This window comes from Hylaeus anthracinus, unplaced genomic scaffold, assembly GCF_026225885.1.
Source record: "Hylaeus anthracinus isolate JK02 unplaced genomic scaffold, UHH_iyHylAnth1.0_haploid 11982, whole genome shotgun sequence".
In the NCBI taxonomy this organism is placed as follows: Eukaryota; Metazoa; Arthropoda; class Insecta; order Hymenoptera; family Colletidae; genus Hylaeus; species Hylaeus anthracinus.
The window spans coordinates 11,473,623-11,488,972 of record NW_026534330.1 but is presented as its reverse complement, the minus strand read 5'-3'; the positions used below and the strand labels follow the sequence as shown (position 1 = coordinate 11,488,972).

The 15,350-nt window shown below is 40.6% G+C and overlaps 1 protein-coding gene across 2 annotated transcripts; it reads left to right on the top strand.

The window, feature by feature from the left end:
* Window positions 1-717: 717 nt before the first annotated feature.
* On the top strand, window positions 718-8,616 carry LOC128886032 (putative mediator of RNA polymerase II transcription subunit 26). Of its 2 annotated transcripts, XM_054140556.1 has the most exons (4): window positions 718-763; window positions 829-902; window positions 2,509-4,257; window positions 5,760-8,616. In XM_054140556.1, the coding sequence occupies exons 1-4, from the start codon at window positions 718-720 to the stop codon at window positions 7,959-7,961; spliced, it is 4,071 nt and encodes a 1,356-aa protein (XP_053996531.1). In that variant the 3' UTR covers window positions 7,962-8,616. The 2 variants fall into 2 exon arrangements, with proteins under 2 accessions (XP_053996531.1, XP_053996530.1); XM_054140555.1 differs by lacking the exons at window positions 718-763; window positions 829-902 and having other exon boundaries at window positions 2,079-4,257.
* Window positions 8,617-15,350: the final 6,734 nt, after the last annotated feature.

Genomic DNA, 15,350 nt, shown 5'->3' with positions numbered 1-15,350 from the left:
TTTTATTAACCGACTTCGAAAAGGAGGAGGTTACTCAACTCGACATGTATATATATATTTTTTTTTGTAAGAAAATTAATTCTCGTTAAAGTCTTTGTAAAAGGGTACAAGATTTTTTGTTTATTCAATTGTGGAAAATGAGAAATTATTTTATATTTAAAACATTGTATAAGACCATGCATAAATCTATTATTAGATAATTTATCATTAAATTTCCAACAAAGGAATCGCCATTTCATTATTTCTCGAAATTCCCAACTTCCTTTGCTGGCAATTTTCGGCTCGACGGGAGATTTCTCAGTAGACTCGAATAAGTGAAAATGCCTTCGTCCAATCGTCAGGAATCGATCACACAATGCTACTTATTCCATTCTTCCTTCTTTCGATTCAGAGAGCTCAAAGTGTACGCTGTAAAAGTGTGATGGAATTACGGAGTCGTAAAAATGTGAAATTCCACGGTGGTTTCCCAAGTTTCACTGCGATTCGCAAATGACAAAATATCACCGGAAACGGTATAGAATGGAGTGATAGATACGAAGCTTTCTCTGCATCACGCGTTACACTTTTCCTGTCCTCGTATCTTGGCCAATCGAGTGGCATCTCGCTAGGGGGTGACTCACGGAATTGCTAATACCGTTCTTTCCCTTTCGTAATTTCAACGATGCCTCCTTCTAACGATCGAACAATTTTTTTTCCTGTTGCAGAACACTTGCGTAAATGGTCCCATGGTCTGTCGCAATGCAGCCGACACTTATACTGAATTGTAAGTATATCTTGCGTGGATGCTCCTGATCGAGCCAATTAACATTCACGTGTTACGCAAATCAGGTGTCCTCGCGATGGGGCTTCTCACCTCCACGGGTGCGATCACCGTATCGATAGACCGTTCTGATAACAATCCCGTAAGTAATTTACCGATTCTTCCGTGTAAGTATGCTAATTATTTAATTTCGTCTCTAGTAATAATGAAACAATAATAAACACGACTTAGAAATAATTAAACAGCAAGCGGAGAAATTCTGCAACTTGAGATTGTTTAAAAATTTTTACTAAACTTTAAAATTGAATATACCAGAGAGCCTTTATGTTTTATTAACTTTCCATTAAAAGGCTATCGATTTTTCTACCTATACCAGCCAAAACACCGTAGCCAGGTAAATATTCATCGAGCTTGAAGTTTAAATTATAAACAAAACTATATTTGTATTCAGCCATTGTTACAGATTGCGCGATTTGTTATGAAAAAGCTGATGAAATGTAAATTTCCATCGCGTAACATGAAATTTAAATTCATGTAAAAGCGGTTAAATATTGTTAAAGAACCGGAGGGCACTGTAGAATTCCTCCAGCTTCCGGTTCAATTATTTTTCACAGTTATTCTTACATATCCCGTAGTTTCCAAATTCCCATATAGTTTTTTCTTTGAGTTACTTTGAGCTCATACGAAATAAACGTCGGGTTCTTTCCGTGGGAAGAAAAATTAAATTAACGTCCAAACGCAACACGAGAGCGTGACTGTAATTTCCAGAAGACACTGCATGACTCTCGAAAAGAATACAGAGTAGAAATCAGAACGAATCTACTTCAGTCATCCCTAACCATTCCAACAGTCACTCCTTGAGCCTGTGAATTTTTCACCACCTCCGCAGTGCCACCTGCGGAAATTCAATGGCGCCACTCCTACTCTCCAATCATATTTATTTATTCATTTATTTATTTATTTATTCCTCGGCTGAGCTTCGTTAGTTTTAGTACTCGCGTAAAGATCAACGTAAATATGCTCTTCCATCGAGTTCCTGGTTAACATCGTGTATGCATAATTCTAATCCCGAAATGTGCATTCATCGATATTATGAATTTTGATTCATTCAAAAGTAGTGGGAATATGTATATTATTCTTTCATTGCACTTTAAATAATTATAGTTGGTAGTGGATAATGTGAATTCATTAAAAAGTGATTTACGAAGACTTTAATGTCGCGTATGCATTAGGTTTGATACATTTGAAGAGTTTGTTAAAAGATTGCTGTTTTAAGATATTAATGGATCGTTATCATATACGTATTCATTATCTTCGACAATAATGATCACAAAATAAAGAGCTTCATATCATACCATATAAAAATTCAATGATAAATGAAACTAAACCTCTCATTTACATGTAAATACGAATGTATCAACACTTATGACTAATAGGTAATTTTCTATATAAATTTTACTCGTCAGAATATCATATAGAAAATCACCTTGCACGCGCTCCTCCACTTCCTCCTAAACCATCGTTTCCGGTAACCCAAACACGCAACGATTCCGCGCTCGATTCACCCAGTAAAACTTTCTACTCATCCTAAATTCCCGTTCATGAAGAAAAAAAATAGAAAAACAAAACGGGAAGTTCGTTATTCGTCGGAGAAAGTTGAATTCACAAGTAATAACCGTAACTGCCCGCTTCCAAAGTGGAGCAAACGTTTAACCATCGTACGAATTCTCGACGACCCTCTCTTGCAGCCACCGACGCGATCGTCGATGATCGCAAACGGATGGAGGCCGCTGACGAATGGCTACGAGGAAACGCTCGGCACCAACGTCTCGCCGTCGACCAACCTCGAGAGGAATCCCCTCGTCCATCCTGTTATTGGCAAGCTCCAGGAGCACATGGCGGCTTCGGAGAAGCACAAATCAAGGAAGAATAAACCGATCCCTCATCACGACTACAGTCCACCTAGCATACTTGGTAGCTTCACGGTCTTCAGCCACGCAGCCGCCAAAGGACGCATCGAGCCCCCCACTCACAACCACGTGAGCAAATACGCGCCCTCAGAGACTCGCGAATACACCTTTCTGATCCCTCCGCCCAAGGACGCCTATCGTTTCGACCTGGACCACCATAGAAAGCCTATGCTACGAGACAACGCTGCGTACTTGCGGCAACCCTACGTTCCTCAGGGCATGCACCAACCGCCAGATCCAATAAAAGCGGCCACGTACTTCATCAAGGGTTACACCTCCACCACAAACACCCCATCATCGCCGATGAATCCCAAGAACAGACACTACTCCGACTCCTACGTACCTCAGCTTCTGCAGCCCCCGCGCTACCAAGGCAAGCTAAACCAGCCCTTCGAATCTCTAAAAGTCAACAACAACGCCAAGCCCTACTTCCAACCTCCTAGCACGGCGATAGCATCCGACTTTGGCAAAGACAAACGCCTGAGCGACCACGACCATCGTAATTACGACAAATACCAGTCTCAATCGCAGTCGCATAACGAGCAGATTGTCGACCATCCTGGCAACTACTACAGTCATGTAAATCATCCCTCTCACCCCTACAAGACGTCCTACGAGAGGGATCCAGCGTTCCTGGTGCACGAGAGTCACGAAATTAGCTACGTCAGCCCTCCAACGGTCTACAACGGATACGATCTGAGACCATCCTTGCCTTACGAGACTCTTTTACCTCCTGACGTGTACGCCTCGTCCACCCCTGCGCCTACCACACCGCAGGTCCAAGCATCTAACTATCAGAACGGTGATTTGAGAGATTACAAGCGACCAGGTCAAGGTAACGGTCCTAAGCAAGTGGAGGACACCGTTGTACCCACTTCTGGAGTTGCGAATACTTATTACGTCTCCGAGCATCAAGATCTCACGCCTCCCCCGTCATCCTGGCCGGTACCAAAGAGCAAATACACTTCCGACATCAACGAGGTGCTACCTCGCGTCAATCCGCCATCCAAGTTCAACGAGGAGGTGACAGGCTCGAACCAGGATCCCCAAGTGCCCAAGGTCCTCTTCATAGGCCCCCAGGCGCAGCCACCGCAGTACCAAAGTTCTGTCCTACCGATCGATATACGTCCTGAGACCTCTCAGCCCGAGTACGAGACGCCGGAGAGCATATCGCTCAAACACTTCAACGAGCAACAATACCTGCTCCAGCAACAGTTGCTGCAGAGGGACAGGCAACGACTGGCCGAGCAGGAGCGTCAACAGCAGCTGGAGATCGAGAAGCAGCAGCAAGAGGAGCTGAAGAAACGCCAGCAGGAGCTAAGGGAGTTGATCCAACAACAGAAGGAGGAGGACGAGGCCAGGTTTGAGGTCGAGGCGGCCAGGAATCAATCGCAGCAGCTGGCGAAAGTCGAGGGACAATCACCCTTCCAGTTCGAATACGAAATCCCGAAGGTTACCACGGACGCTGCCCCGGTGATTACGGAGTACTACGATGTTGGCGAGCAGCCAAGGATTCAACAGTCGCAGGTTTGTTCGCATGAAAGAATAGACGATTTAGGGACGCGTGGGGAATCGGGAGAAACGATGGCAACGAGTGTCGACCGCGAGGTGGATTTCAGGTTAAGTGGGCGTTTAGTTTGTTGTTTCGGTGGCGAATATTCGGCTGGGGGATGCAGATAAGGGAGAGGAATGTTTTCTGACACATTATTACAGGTAGGGTAAAGATTAGAGAAAGAGTTCGTCGATTTTATTACCGACGAGATCCGCTCGCTGTATTTTTTTAAATTATAGTGGTCGAGGAAAACTGAAACATTGTAAGAGGAAACAATAGTTAATCAGTTTTGTTCCGAATCTAATCAAGTATTGATATGAGAATGAGTAAATAATTTCATCTATTATAATAGAATCGTGTTTGTATTAAAAAATTTGTGCGTTTAATAAGAACTCTCTTGGAACTACAAATATTTATCTGATTTTTTTGCTTTGCTAATCGTTATATGGACTTGAAATATATTTAATTTATCGGTGATTGGTACGAAACAGAAGATGTCGCAGTCTATATTGCCCTTTCATCCGACATCATTATCCGAAACTACTAAAAGCGCAAAAGTACTGCCAGAAGTTTCAGAACCGGAATAAACAACAGACGTTGCGACGTTAATTTGCTCTTCTACGAGTTTGTTCGAAACTCAGGAGGTTTTAAGCAAACGATTACACGTTTACTGTCAACCGTGATAAACGTACAACATTCTAACAATGATAAAACTATCGATATTTTCCATTTATATTTCGCGATTAAAATGCAAATAATAAATAACTCTTATTATCAAATAAATAAGTGATACAGATGTCAAGAAGTTATAAACAATTTCGTCTTTTCGTCGCCAATACCATAAAATGATAAAAACATGTACACCCACCTCAAGGTTTACACTAGTCTGTAATGTACCCATGAGATGAACAGCACTTTTGCAACACTCGTAGAGGTTTGTATCACTATAATCACACTACTTTTACGGCGGAAATTGACACGTGCTCACGGTTCGGCTGTAATTGTAATACTGACACGCGGAAGTCTAGAGATCGAGAAACCGCCACCCTTGGTATGGCTGATTACGTTCGCGAAATGATATAAGAAATGACCCGCGGTACTTAGGTAGCAAGCGAGCAAAGATTCCAACAACACGTCCCCTTGACGAAGGGTAAAGCTACGATACTGAGCTGATCGTATCGTAAACAATATTTATTGCGAAGAAATTTTAATTCCGCGTTATGTATACCGTTTTATTATAAACTACACTCTTTATGAACGTATTGGTATGTGAAACTTTTAAACTTATGAATTTATAAGCGTATATAAACACATAAACTTATAAAATGTATAGATTTATAAACATGTATTAACATTATGCACTTACAAATTTATAGATTTATAAACGTACACGAAAATATACACTTATAAACTTATGAATGAAGGATCCAAACCACGGAAAATAACCATTTAACGGAATGTGTAAACGTTTCCGCAGGTATCCCAGCCCGACTACGTAAACTCGGAGAGTCCCATTAGCCTGAACCAGCAGTACGAGGACTACCACGTGAAAAATCAACCGGAACAATCGAATTACCGTGAACCTCAGACAGAGCCACGACCGCACAGACCGCACAAGTTACACCGCGATCAATATAGACGAAGGAAGCCAACAACTACGTTGGCATACGAGCCAACGCCAACGGAAGCGCCGGTCGAACTTCCAGAAACATCGTTGCCCGTGACGCTCCACTACGAAGAAGTTCCCATCCAGACGACCCCAACCCCGGAAACACCTACTCAGCCACCAGTGACCACTCAGAAGCCCAGAACGCGACGACCAGGATCTCCGTTGCGACGAAAGCGTCCAACGACCACCACGCCCGAGCCAATCACCATTTCGGTCGGTGGTGACGATTACCTGAAATACGAGCGACCCGAGGAGGTGAACCAGCAGTTGGACACCTCACGAAGAAGGCGTATCAAGCCAACCCAAACCACCTACGAGGAGTCTGTCACCGAGAAGAAGGCCAACATCAGAAAACGACCTGGCCACAGGAACAGGGTCAACCCTGGGGAGCCATTCGAGGCAGAGATCGTCACTGAAATCGTCCACACTCCGCTAAACACGTACAGGACACCTACAGAATCGGTTCCAGGGTACAACGAGTACAACCAGTTCGCAACAAATCAACCAAACAGTCAGAACTACGACTACACGTCGCAGAAGCTTGGCTCTGGGGATGAGCAGCGCGAGGACACTACGCAGGTGGTCCCAGGGAACTACTATACAGAAGTAACGAAATCCAAAACCGAGGACGTGAATAACGACAGCTACAATCCCCAACAGAATAGCGGAGTGGTTACTAATATTCCTCTAGAGGACCTCTTCAGCAAGACGGAAGGCAACTACTTCGATAGAACAACAGCTGTGTCTTCGACGAGCTTTAGCACAGACTCTAGCTCCAGCTCTAGCCCAAGCACCAGTCTCTCTACATCAGCTCCAACGACGACTACCACCCCCTCGACGACTCAGGCCCCTGTCCTGACCTCGTCGACGATCAGGTCCATCAAGATGCGACCCATGAGGTACGGGAACACCACCAGGCCCCGTTTCAGCATCAAGGACTATAAGAGTCGGTTGGATTACAAGAGCAGACTAGCTCAAATGTCCACCACAGAAGCTTCAGCAGCGCCAGTCCCCCACACGAAGCAGAGAGGATCCAGTTACAAGAGCCAACAGGCTCAACAAGGTGCTGATGGTGTTAGAGAGACCACTGGCAGGTACAAGTACATGTCCAGAGCTAGCTACAGGACAACGTCGCCTGCTCCACCGACTTCTAAAGATCAGGAGTACACAGGGGAAGATACTACATCCTCCACCACGGAGAGGTCCCATCGTTTCGTCCCCAAGCGAAGGCCCGTCAACGGCAACGTTTACAGAAGCAGGATTTCTGGGACCACTAGTAGTCCCAGCAGGTCTCAACAATACGAGAACGATAGCCAGTCGAAACCAAGCACTGCCAGACCCGAAAATGTCTTCTCATCCTCGGTAAGACGTCGACCAGTGATGAAAAGCAGGCTAGCAGCGCAAAAGGAAACCTCGACGGCCCCGTACAACGATAGAAAAGAGGCTGAGGCCACGGAAATGGCCGCCGAGGAAACCAGTTTTTACTCAGCCGCCACCACAATGGGGACTACCAGAGTAGCAGCTAACGAGATCCCAGTCGAAAAGGAGGAAGCGGTTTCTACGAATGTTCCAACGAAGCTCAGCCCTACGGATGAGGAGAAGAATGCGGATGAAAGCGAAAGTGGAGCTGGTTTCCACGTGGAAAATGAAAATCTACCTGCGGAACAGGTTGCCACTAGTACTGCCAAAAGCGTGGAAGAGTCCGCGGTGGTGGAAACTAGTACTGCTGACCGACAAGTCGCTGCCACGACGGAGAAAACGACAAACGAAGGCAAACATGAGACAACGACCGCCTTCGACGTCCAATCAGACGAGGAGGAATTATTCGCTAAGGCGTCGCAAAGCGTGGCCGATCTGACCAGCTCCGCTTCTGCACTCTACGACAAGCCTGGATTGTTCAAAGCGGTCTCCCCCGAGAGCAGAGTCGTCGCCTCGCATTTCAAGTTACCCACCGAGGAGCCTACCTTACCGATCGAGGCATTCTTTCAGGAAATTTCCAAGAAAAGCTAAAGCGCAGGCGATTTAAAGTTCTGTTTGATAGATCCACCTGCAATTTGACTGTTTGGGATTGTTAACACTAGGTTTACAGATCATTTCAACCTATCCAAAATTTTAGAAGGTTTTACAGAAACCGTTTGGGCTTTTTGTCAACCATTTATGGTGACTTTTATTATAAAGTAGTATTTTAGTATAAAGAGATTATCGTATGTCTAAATTCATTTTCGTGTAAACCATTTAATTTGTTTTAGTAAATTGGTTTCACTTAGTAATGCGTCGCTTCATTAATAAAAAATCTGGTAAAAATCTCCGTAAACCTAGTGTTAATTGAAGTGAGCTATAGTTTGTTTTAGTGTTGATGAATTTCTTCTTCAAATTTTTAATCGGGAGATATCGAGCGTTGGAATGGAATCTGGAAAATTGGCAAGGGATCTCTGCTCGAGAATTTTATTTAATTTTCGAGAGAGCTATCCCTTGTGGCTGTGGATTTTATATTTATAAAACGAATACAGAGTATATTTCATGAAATAAAGTTGCTTAATTAATGGCAACGGGTCGTCTTATAACACACTTTGAAAAATAATAAGATACGTGCAATGTTCGCTTAAATATTCTCGCAAAATGAATGGATAAAATTATTCTCAATTCTATTCTAGACGTAACGAAATAAATTATGCCATTAATTTATTTAAAACACGCACAATTAGCCGCATGATTGAAATTCGAAACGAAGCGTCCCTTATTTTCTTAATTATATCGAAAAATAATGGACCCTTCGAGATGTTTTGTAAATGTAAATATTTAGAACGTTTATCTTATTCGATTCGAGCCAATGGGTGCTCGACGATGAGTGTTATTTAATGATGTAATTGATGCATTGACATAAGGATCACTCTTATCAACATTCTTCCTAATGTAACAAAGTGGATTTGTTAATTTTCCTGTGAACTTTGTAAAATTCCTATTTCGAGATATAATTGTATACTTACTTGGGATAATCGTTCACGGAACACAGGAAAAAATAGTCTTTTCTATTATCAGGTAGCACGTATGTTTACCTGAAAGAAGCTAAGTTAAATAAAAATCGTCTCCATAACCTTCATGACCTCCTAATATGTTTATGCATCCTTACGTAAATAGCGAAACAATCGCTAAGGTCGGTACATCGTGTTAATTTATATGAACACTGTAAATATATATAATGTATATGCATTAAATAAATAGACTAGTTAAACTAACTCCTCGCTTTTAATTACTACTTCGATATATCGGACAAGGGAATGCAGTATGTCGGGTGATGCAGATTAAAACACGGTAATTAATATTCCAAGTTGATTTACAATCTATTTAATATCGTTACGATAATTGTTTACATGCGTGTAGCCGCAGGCGAGTAAAATACTAATTTGAAAAGTAACGTTTCCTTTTATAAAGTAGACCCACCGTTTCCCAATTACAAATGTCGTAAAACGCAATTAATATACTCTAAAACTGGCAAAATAGTACTTTACCCGAGACTACGTACGTTTCTAGGGTCGAATGACTTCCATCGTCTCTCTTTCTCACTTACTCTCTCACTTTCTCGCTCTCTCGCACAAATACACACGCGTGTATATGTTTATACGTGTATAGGCCTACGGAATTACTTTGATTGTACCTAATTTAGAATTATGCACAGGCCATACATTACACATTTAATATACTCGTTAACAAGTACTCGTAAACCGTTTCCCATCGTGTACATCGTGTAAAATTCCATGTAATTGACAATTAGTTTAACGTGTTTTTTTGTTGTCAGTCATTCAAGGTACAGTTGTACAGTATACGCTATATTTATATATATATATATATATTTATATGTATATATACAGTAACAATTGTTAATCTATCAGACGAAGTAGGCACACGCATACCGAAAGTATTTACATTGCCCACTGGAATCGGAGTGAGCAAGAAGTGGACGTTGCAGCTAAACTCTGTGTATGCACATCGATAAGAATTAATTTGTTATAGTCGAGTTAAGGAAAGAATCGACCTTGTGGTAAAGGAGAGGAAGTTCTATAAATTTATTACAAATATTGTTTGAATTTTCTTCCTTTTGATCAATAGAGGAGGTTGTTCAGTGATAATTTACAAATTTTTAATTTGGGGTTAACGTGGATTGGGGGTAGTGAGAGATTCAAGACTGTGACGGAGTCAACGAATAAATAGATTACTTTGGTTTCACTGCTCGAATCGAATGCTATCGAATTAAAAATTCAATTTCATTTGATCAGATTTCTCCTCTACTCGTTGCACGTTCGAACCCATCACTCGCCCAACAAAGCTTTAAGAAGTTGCCCACCCTCAAAAATAAATAATAGAAGTCTCCCCCAAGAAGATTCTTTCCTTCTCCCAACTATATGAGAGAACAAGGAAACTCAACTAGCATAATCAACGTTTCTACCGCGCATTACCATAAACGTCAGCCATAAAAATGAGAAAACAATTCCCTAGAACGAAGAGACCTGAGTTGTCGTGCGGAACGTGACCCGTTTCCTTATCTTCGATCCTCCTAGGAATCGTTCGGAACTAATTAGCAACGATCACTAATTATACACCTTGGTCTATGAACGTATTGGTCCTTGCACGAAACTACGCGGGGGTAGTTTTAATTTAGACAACGAAGAGCTCGAAATTCGATGTTCGCCTAAGGGTGAATTGTGTGCATACACTTATCGACGCGCGATACAATCTGCTCGAGAGCCGTTTTCGATTAAAAATATATGCAGTCGCGAGCAACGCGGACGTAAAAGCTCATTACTTATACAATAGCAAAAGTTAGACTATTAGAATTTTCGAAGCTCACTGTTTCAGGTGTTTCTCCCCGCGCTGTAAACAATCGAGAATTCACCGTGCTTATTTCAGCAACGTTTGCAAGGAAACTAGGCGAAAAATGAATTGAACTATTAAAAATAAAAAGTAAAACTATTATTATTATTAGTATTATTTTTAAACAGTGGTAACTTGACCAAGTGTTAAAGAGGTTAAAGCTGCGAAATCCTAATCGCGTTAGCATTGACAAAGCTTTTGTTTCGTTTTCCTCTTGATGGTTACGTTTTTGGCAACATTTCCAACTGAAATTGAAATTATATAAAAAAATATATACACCTGTAACACCTCATCCTATGATTCTCGGTTACGCTATTACAAATCTCACGACTTATGTACAACAAGAATACAAAAATTGTAGCGTTGTAACAATCAAGACCGTTTAGTTTATTTAGTTTATTTTTTTTTTTTTTTGTTTATTCCAAAACGTACTAGAAAAGGAAGTTTTGCGGGTATACCGTGTGTGTATATAAATACGACGTATGTATACATATAATTCACGGAAATACTTGTCCCCTATATAAATCTTTTAGACAGCGTTGTACGTTAACGTAACTAAAGCCGATAAAAGTTCTGGTAACTACGCTTAACTATGGTTAGTCCTTCGGCTCGAACGTTCGTTTCATTCTCACTGGAACGCCCACGTTTCGCATGGTTGTCACCCGTGGGCTTCGCCATTCGGGCAGCTGACACGAAAAGCATCGATGGACACGGAACAATTTTCGCTGTTTTATTATTCGAACAAAATATGGTACTGGGTCGAGGAGTAAATTCCCTTTCATTTCGAGGAAAGTTGTGACAAAGTACTCCACTTGGATATTTATAAGGGCTTTGGGGTATTTGATAAAGTTAGATTCTGGTGTGGATGTTTTTAAATTAAATCGAATTTAGAAGGTGGGATGTAGGAGATGCTGGAGAAATAAATTGGAGGGATGATTGATTTTTCTGGGTGATTGAACTGGTGTGGTAAAATAAATTTGAAATGTAGAAGAGATTCGACACAGAAGGTTTTGGGATATTAAGAAAAATTCAATTCTGGTTGTAGTGGATGTGGATGTTTCCAAATTAAATTGAATGTAGAAGTTGAAAAATAATAAAAGGTATATATCTTAATAATGTACTAAATTATAAATAAAATTGAGAAATAAAAACGAACTCACTGCCCTACCGCAATAACTCAACACTCAGCTAACACCAAGTACACGCCCCAAGTAAACGTTACGACTATAGGAACCAAAAACTTGCTTCGTGCGTGGAACATGGCACTGGTACCTCAATATCCAATCATAAACGAGCTATGAGAAGATCGTCAGGCCGAAAGATTAACGCAATGTACCACTAACACTTTCAAGCGAGTCCTTCTACTCTACGACCCTTTTTAGAATTTCCATGTGTGGCTTCGACGTTGGTCCACTTTAGTGCGTTATTATCACGTTGTTTGTTTAATTTTTTTTTTGTTCGTTCGTATGTACAGCAAGAAGCTGCCAAGAGTGCCCCCGAGAGCTACATCCTCGATGCGAGAAAAGTGTCCGCTCTGTCATAAATTGTGTTTCGACGACAGGGACGCTATTAGTCATGCTCGTGTTGACACTGAATCCTGACGGATAGAGGAAATAACCTTTCGCGAAAATTCTGATGGCCAAATCTAAATTCCACCCGGGGGTGCTCTTCTCTCAGGCAGAGATGGGCAAAACTTTAATCGAATACATAAATAAAACCAATGGGTGCAATTTATTCGCAAAATTATTTTTTTGTTTGGAGTACTTCATGCTACGGTTCAAATTTTGCTGTTTTTTCGAAGATTAAGGGATGAATAATTGTTAATCATGTTTTATTTGTTATTTGAAATTTTAACCAAGTTGAATGTTTTAGTTTTAACGAACTCAGTACAATTTTCATTTAGATAAAGTAGTATAGTTTTTATTTGGATTAAATAATTCAATCTATTAGTAAGTAAGACGATTTAATTTTTATTTTGCCGATCTCTGCTCTTCATTATACGAACCTGCATACAGAAATCTTAGGCGCAGACAAAACACGGTCGGAAAGATCTCAGGACCCAAAGATTGGCAAAACTTTATTCCCAATAATCGACGACGAATAAAAGCACCCCACAGTAATTCATTCGCGATGTTTATTCGACTCAACAATTGAATCTGTATTCGTCGTAATTAGACTGCGGATTTGATGCAATAATATGGGAAACATACATAAAATATACATAATGTATGCTGAATATATTCTACAATTATTATAATGATATCGTTTTATTTTATTTTGCATAAGTGCGCATACCTGTAGGTTAACGTTTAGCATGCGTCTATTATATTAGTTTATATCATAAATGCATAAAATCTGCAGTCTAGTTGTAATAGACGCATCGACAAATGAAGTATCTCATTCTACGATACAAACCCTAATATTTATTCTACTTTATTTCTTATTCAAAATTCGCGTATAGATTGCCCATCTCTGGTTCTGTAGGAGAGGTATCGAATTCAGGGGCAGTTCACTTAGGCCTCCTATCATGTCGAATTTTGTCAAAGGCTGCAGAACTTGAAAATAAAAAATAAGATTCTCAAGAATTATGTGATAGGACTGTAAATAATAATAATAACTGAGTCCTACTGACTGAAATATGAATTCAGTAACCATTCAATCTTGTAACCATTTTCACTGCAATTCCACGTGATACATTGGTTGTAAGAAAAAGCGACGACTACAAAACTCTAGAAACTGTTAATTTCATATTTTTACATTAGTACTGAACAGTCCCGCAGGCTGACAAAATTTGCTGTCCTACCAACAAGCATCGAGTGAACAGCCCCTGATCGAATCGAAGCATAGTATCGTCGAGTTCGCGAGTTGCGCGCGATAACACAAGGAAAAATCGGAAATCGCAGTAAATTTCGTTGATTTCGCTCGTTAGTTTCGCTTTCCCGGATCGTCGTCGTGCCTCCCAGCGCCGTCATATGTCCAAAGTACATTAATTATTCCTAGCTTTATGCTCGCCGGGTTTCCTGCTGTCTGCGGGTAGTCTGCCTCGTCAACGCGCGATACTTTATTCAGGTTTCGCGAATTTATTTAGGAGACGCGTAGGAATGATCGTGAGCGTCCATCGTTGAATCGAATTAATTTATACCCAAACGATTCTCCCTCGACTGCCGCCTCCCCATAAATTGGTGAAAATTACGCGCACGGATGCGCTTTACGATTGAATATAAAACGGGCATTAAAAGCGAAAGTAATAAAGATCTGCAATAAAAGTGGCGGGGAAGGATGCGAGTATGTGGTATCGAATGACGAAATAGTTTCATGCTTGTGAAACTCGATAAAGTTGGTATAAATGGTAGATTGATGGGTAGTAATTACATTGTTGGGTGACATTAAGCTTTGGTCAATTTCGTGATGATTAATTGGGCTTGTTTGCTCTGCCATTAATGAGAATTTACGATTCTAATAATTATACTGATTAATATTCGGGGCATAAATTTAAATATGTATTTGCATTTTAAAATTTCCGACCTATGTCTGCGTAAAAATAATATTTTAAAAGTGGTGGTAAATACAAAAGATTGAAAGTGTGTCAAGTCTTTTGCTTGAACTTCATTTTACAAAGATAAAGCGAGGTTTGACTGATCGATAAAATATTAATTGGAAATATACAAAGAACGAAAAAAAATCGCCAGTGGATAAGAAGAGTCAAAGAATGTCTCTACTTCAATGTTTCTTGCTTCTAATCTTTTGGACAGAGTAAGGAAGAGCTTGTTCCTTCAATTAAATATTTAATCTCTAATACAATCTCACATTTTCCTTCATTCTCATTAATCTTCTTCACGAAAACGACATTTCATCTCCTCTCCTCTCTTTCTTCTATTCTGAAGTTTTGTTGATTACAATTTCGAAGAATAAGACCAAGAAATGTAAAATATTGAACCACGCGTTCCCATTAATTTTTAATTAATTTTAATTAATTTTAATTAATTTTCATAAATATATTCACAGTTTCATATTTCACCAAATGTAATAATATGTACTTAAATTTATGCTTGCGTTGAGCTGCATTATATGCCCTGATCAGATTTTTTTATGTCCAGCACAACGGTGCTCTCACGAAACCAGGATAAACTTCGTTTCCGTTTTCTTCCGTCGTGTCTCAAATCAGCTCCACTTTGTCCTATGAAAACTTAACGCGAACTCCTAATGCCCAACCAGAAAGATTCCCTGCAGGAATTAGAAGTTACGTGCTGTACTTCTCGCAGAGACCGAAGTACCCTGACGTTGAGTTTCCGCTCTTTTCTATTTACTACGTCTCCCTCAGGGCTAACGTCCTCTGGTTCTCGTATGAGAGGAAAGGAGACTGCGGTGCAGGAAGAAAAAGAGATCAATCCTGGCTTAAGGGGAATGTGCCGCCAGTGCGCCAAGTGTGGACATTGCTGAGCAATTTCTTCTTTAATTAACCATCTTCGATTTTAATGAAACTTGGAATGCGAAAAAAAAAATATTTATTTCTTTATAGATGTGGTACAT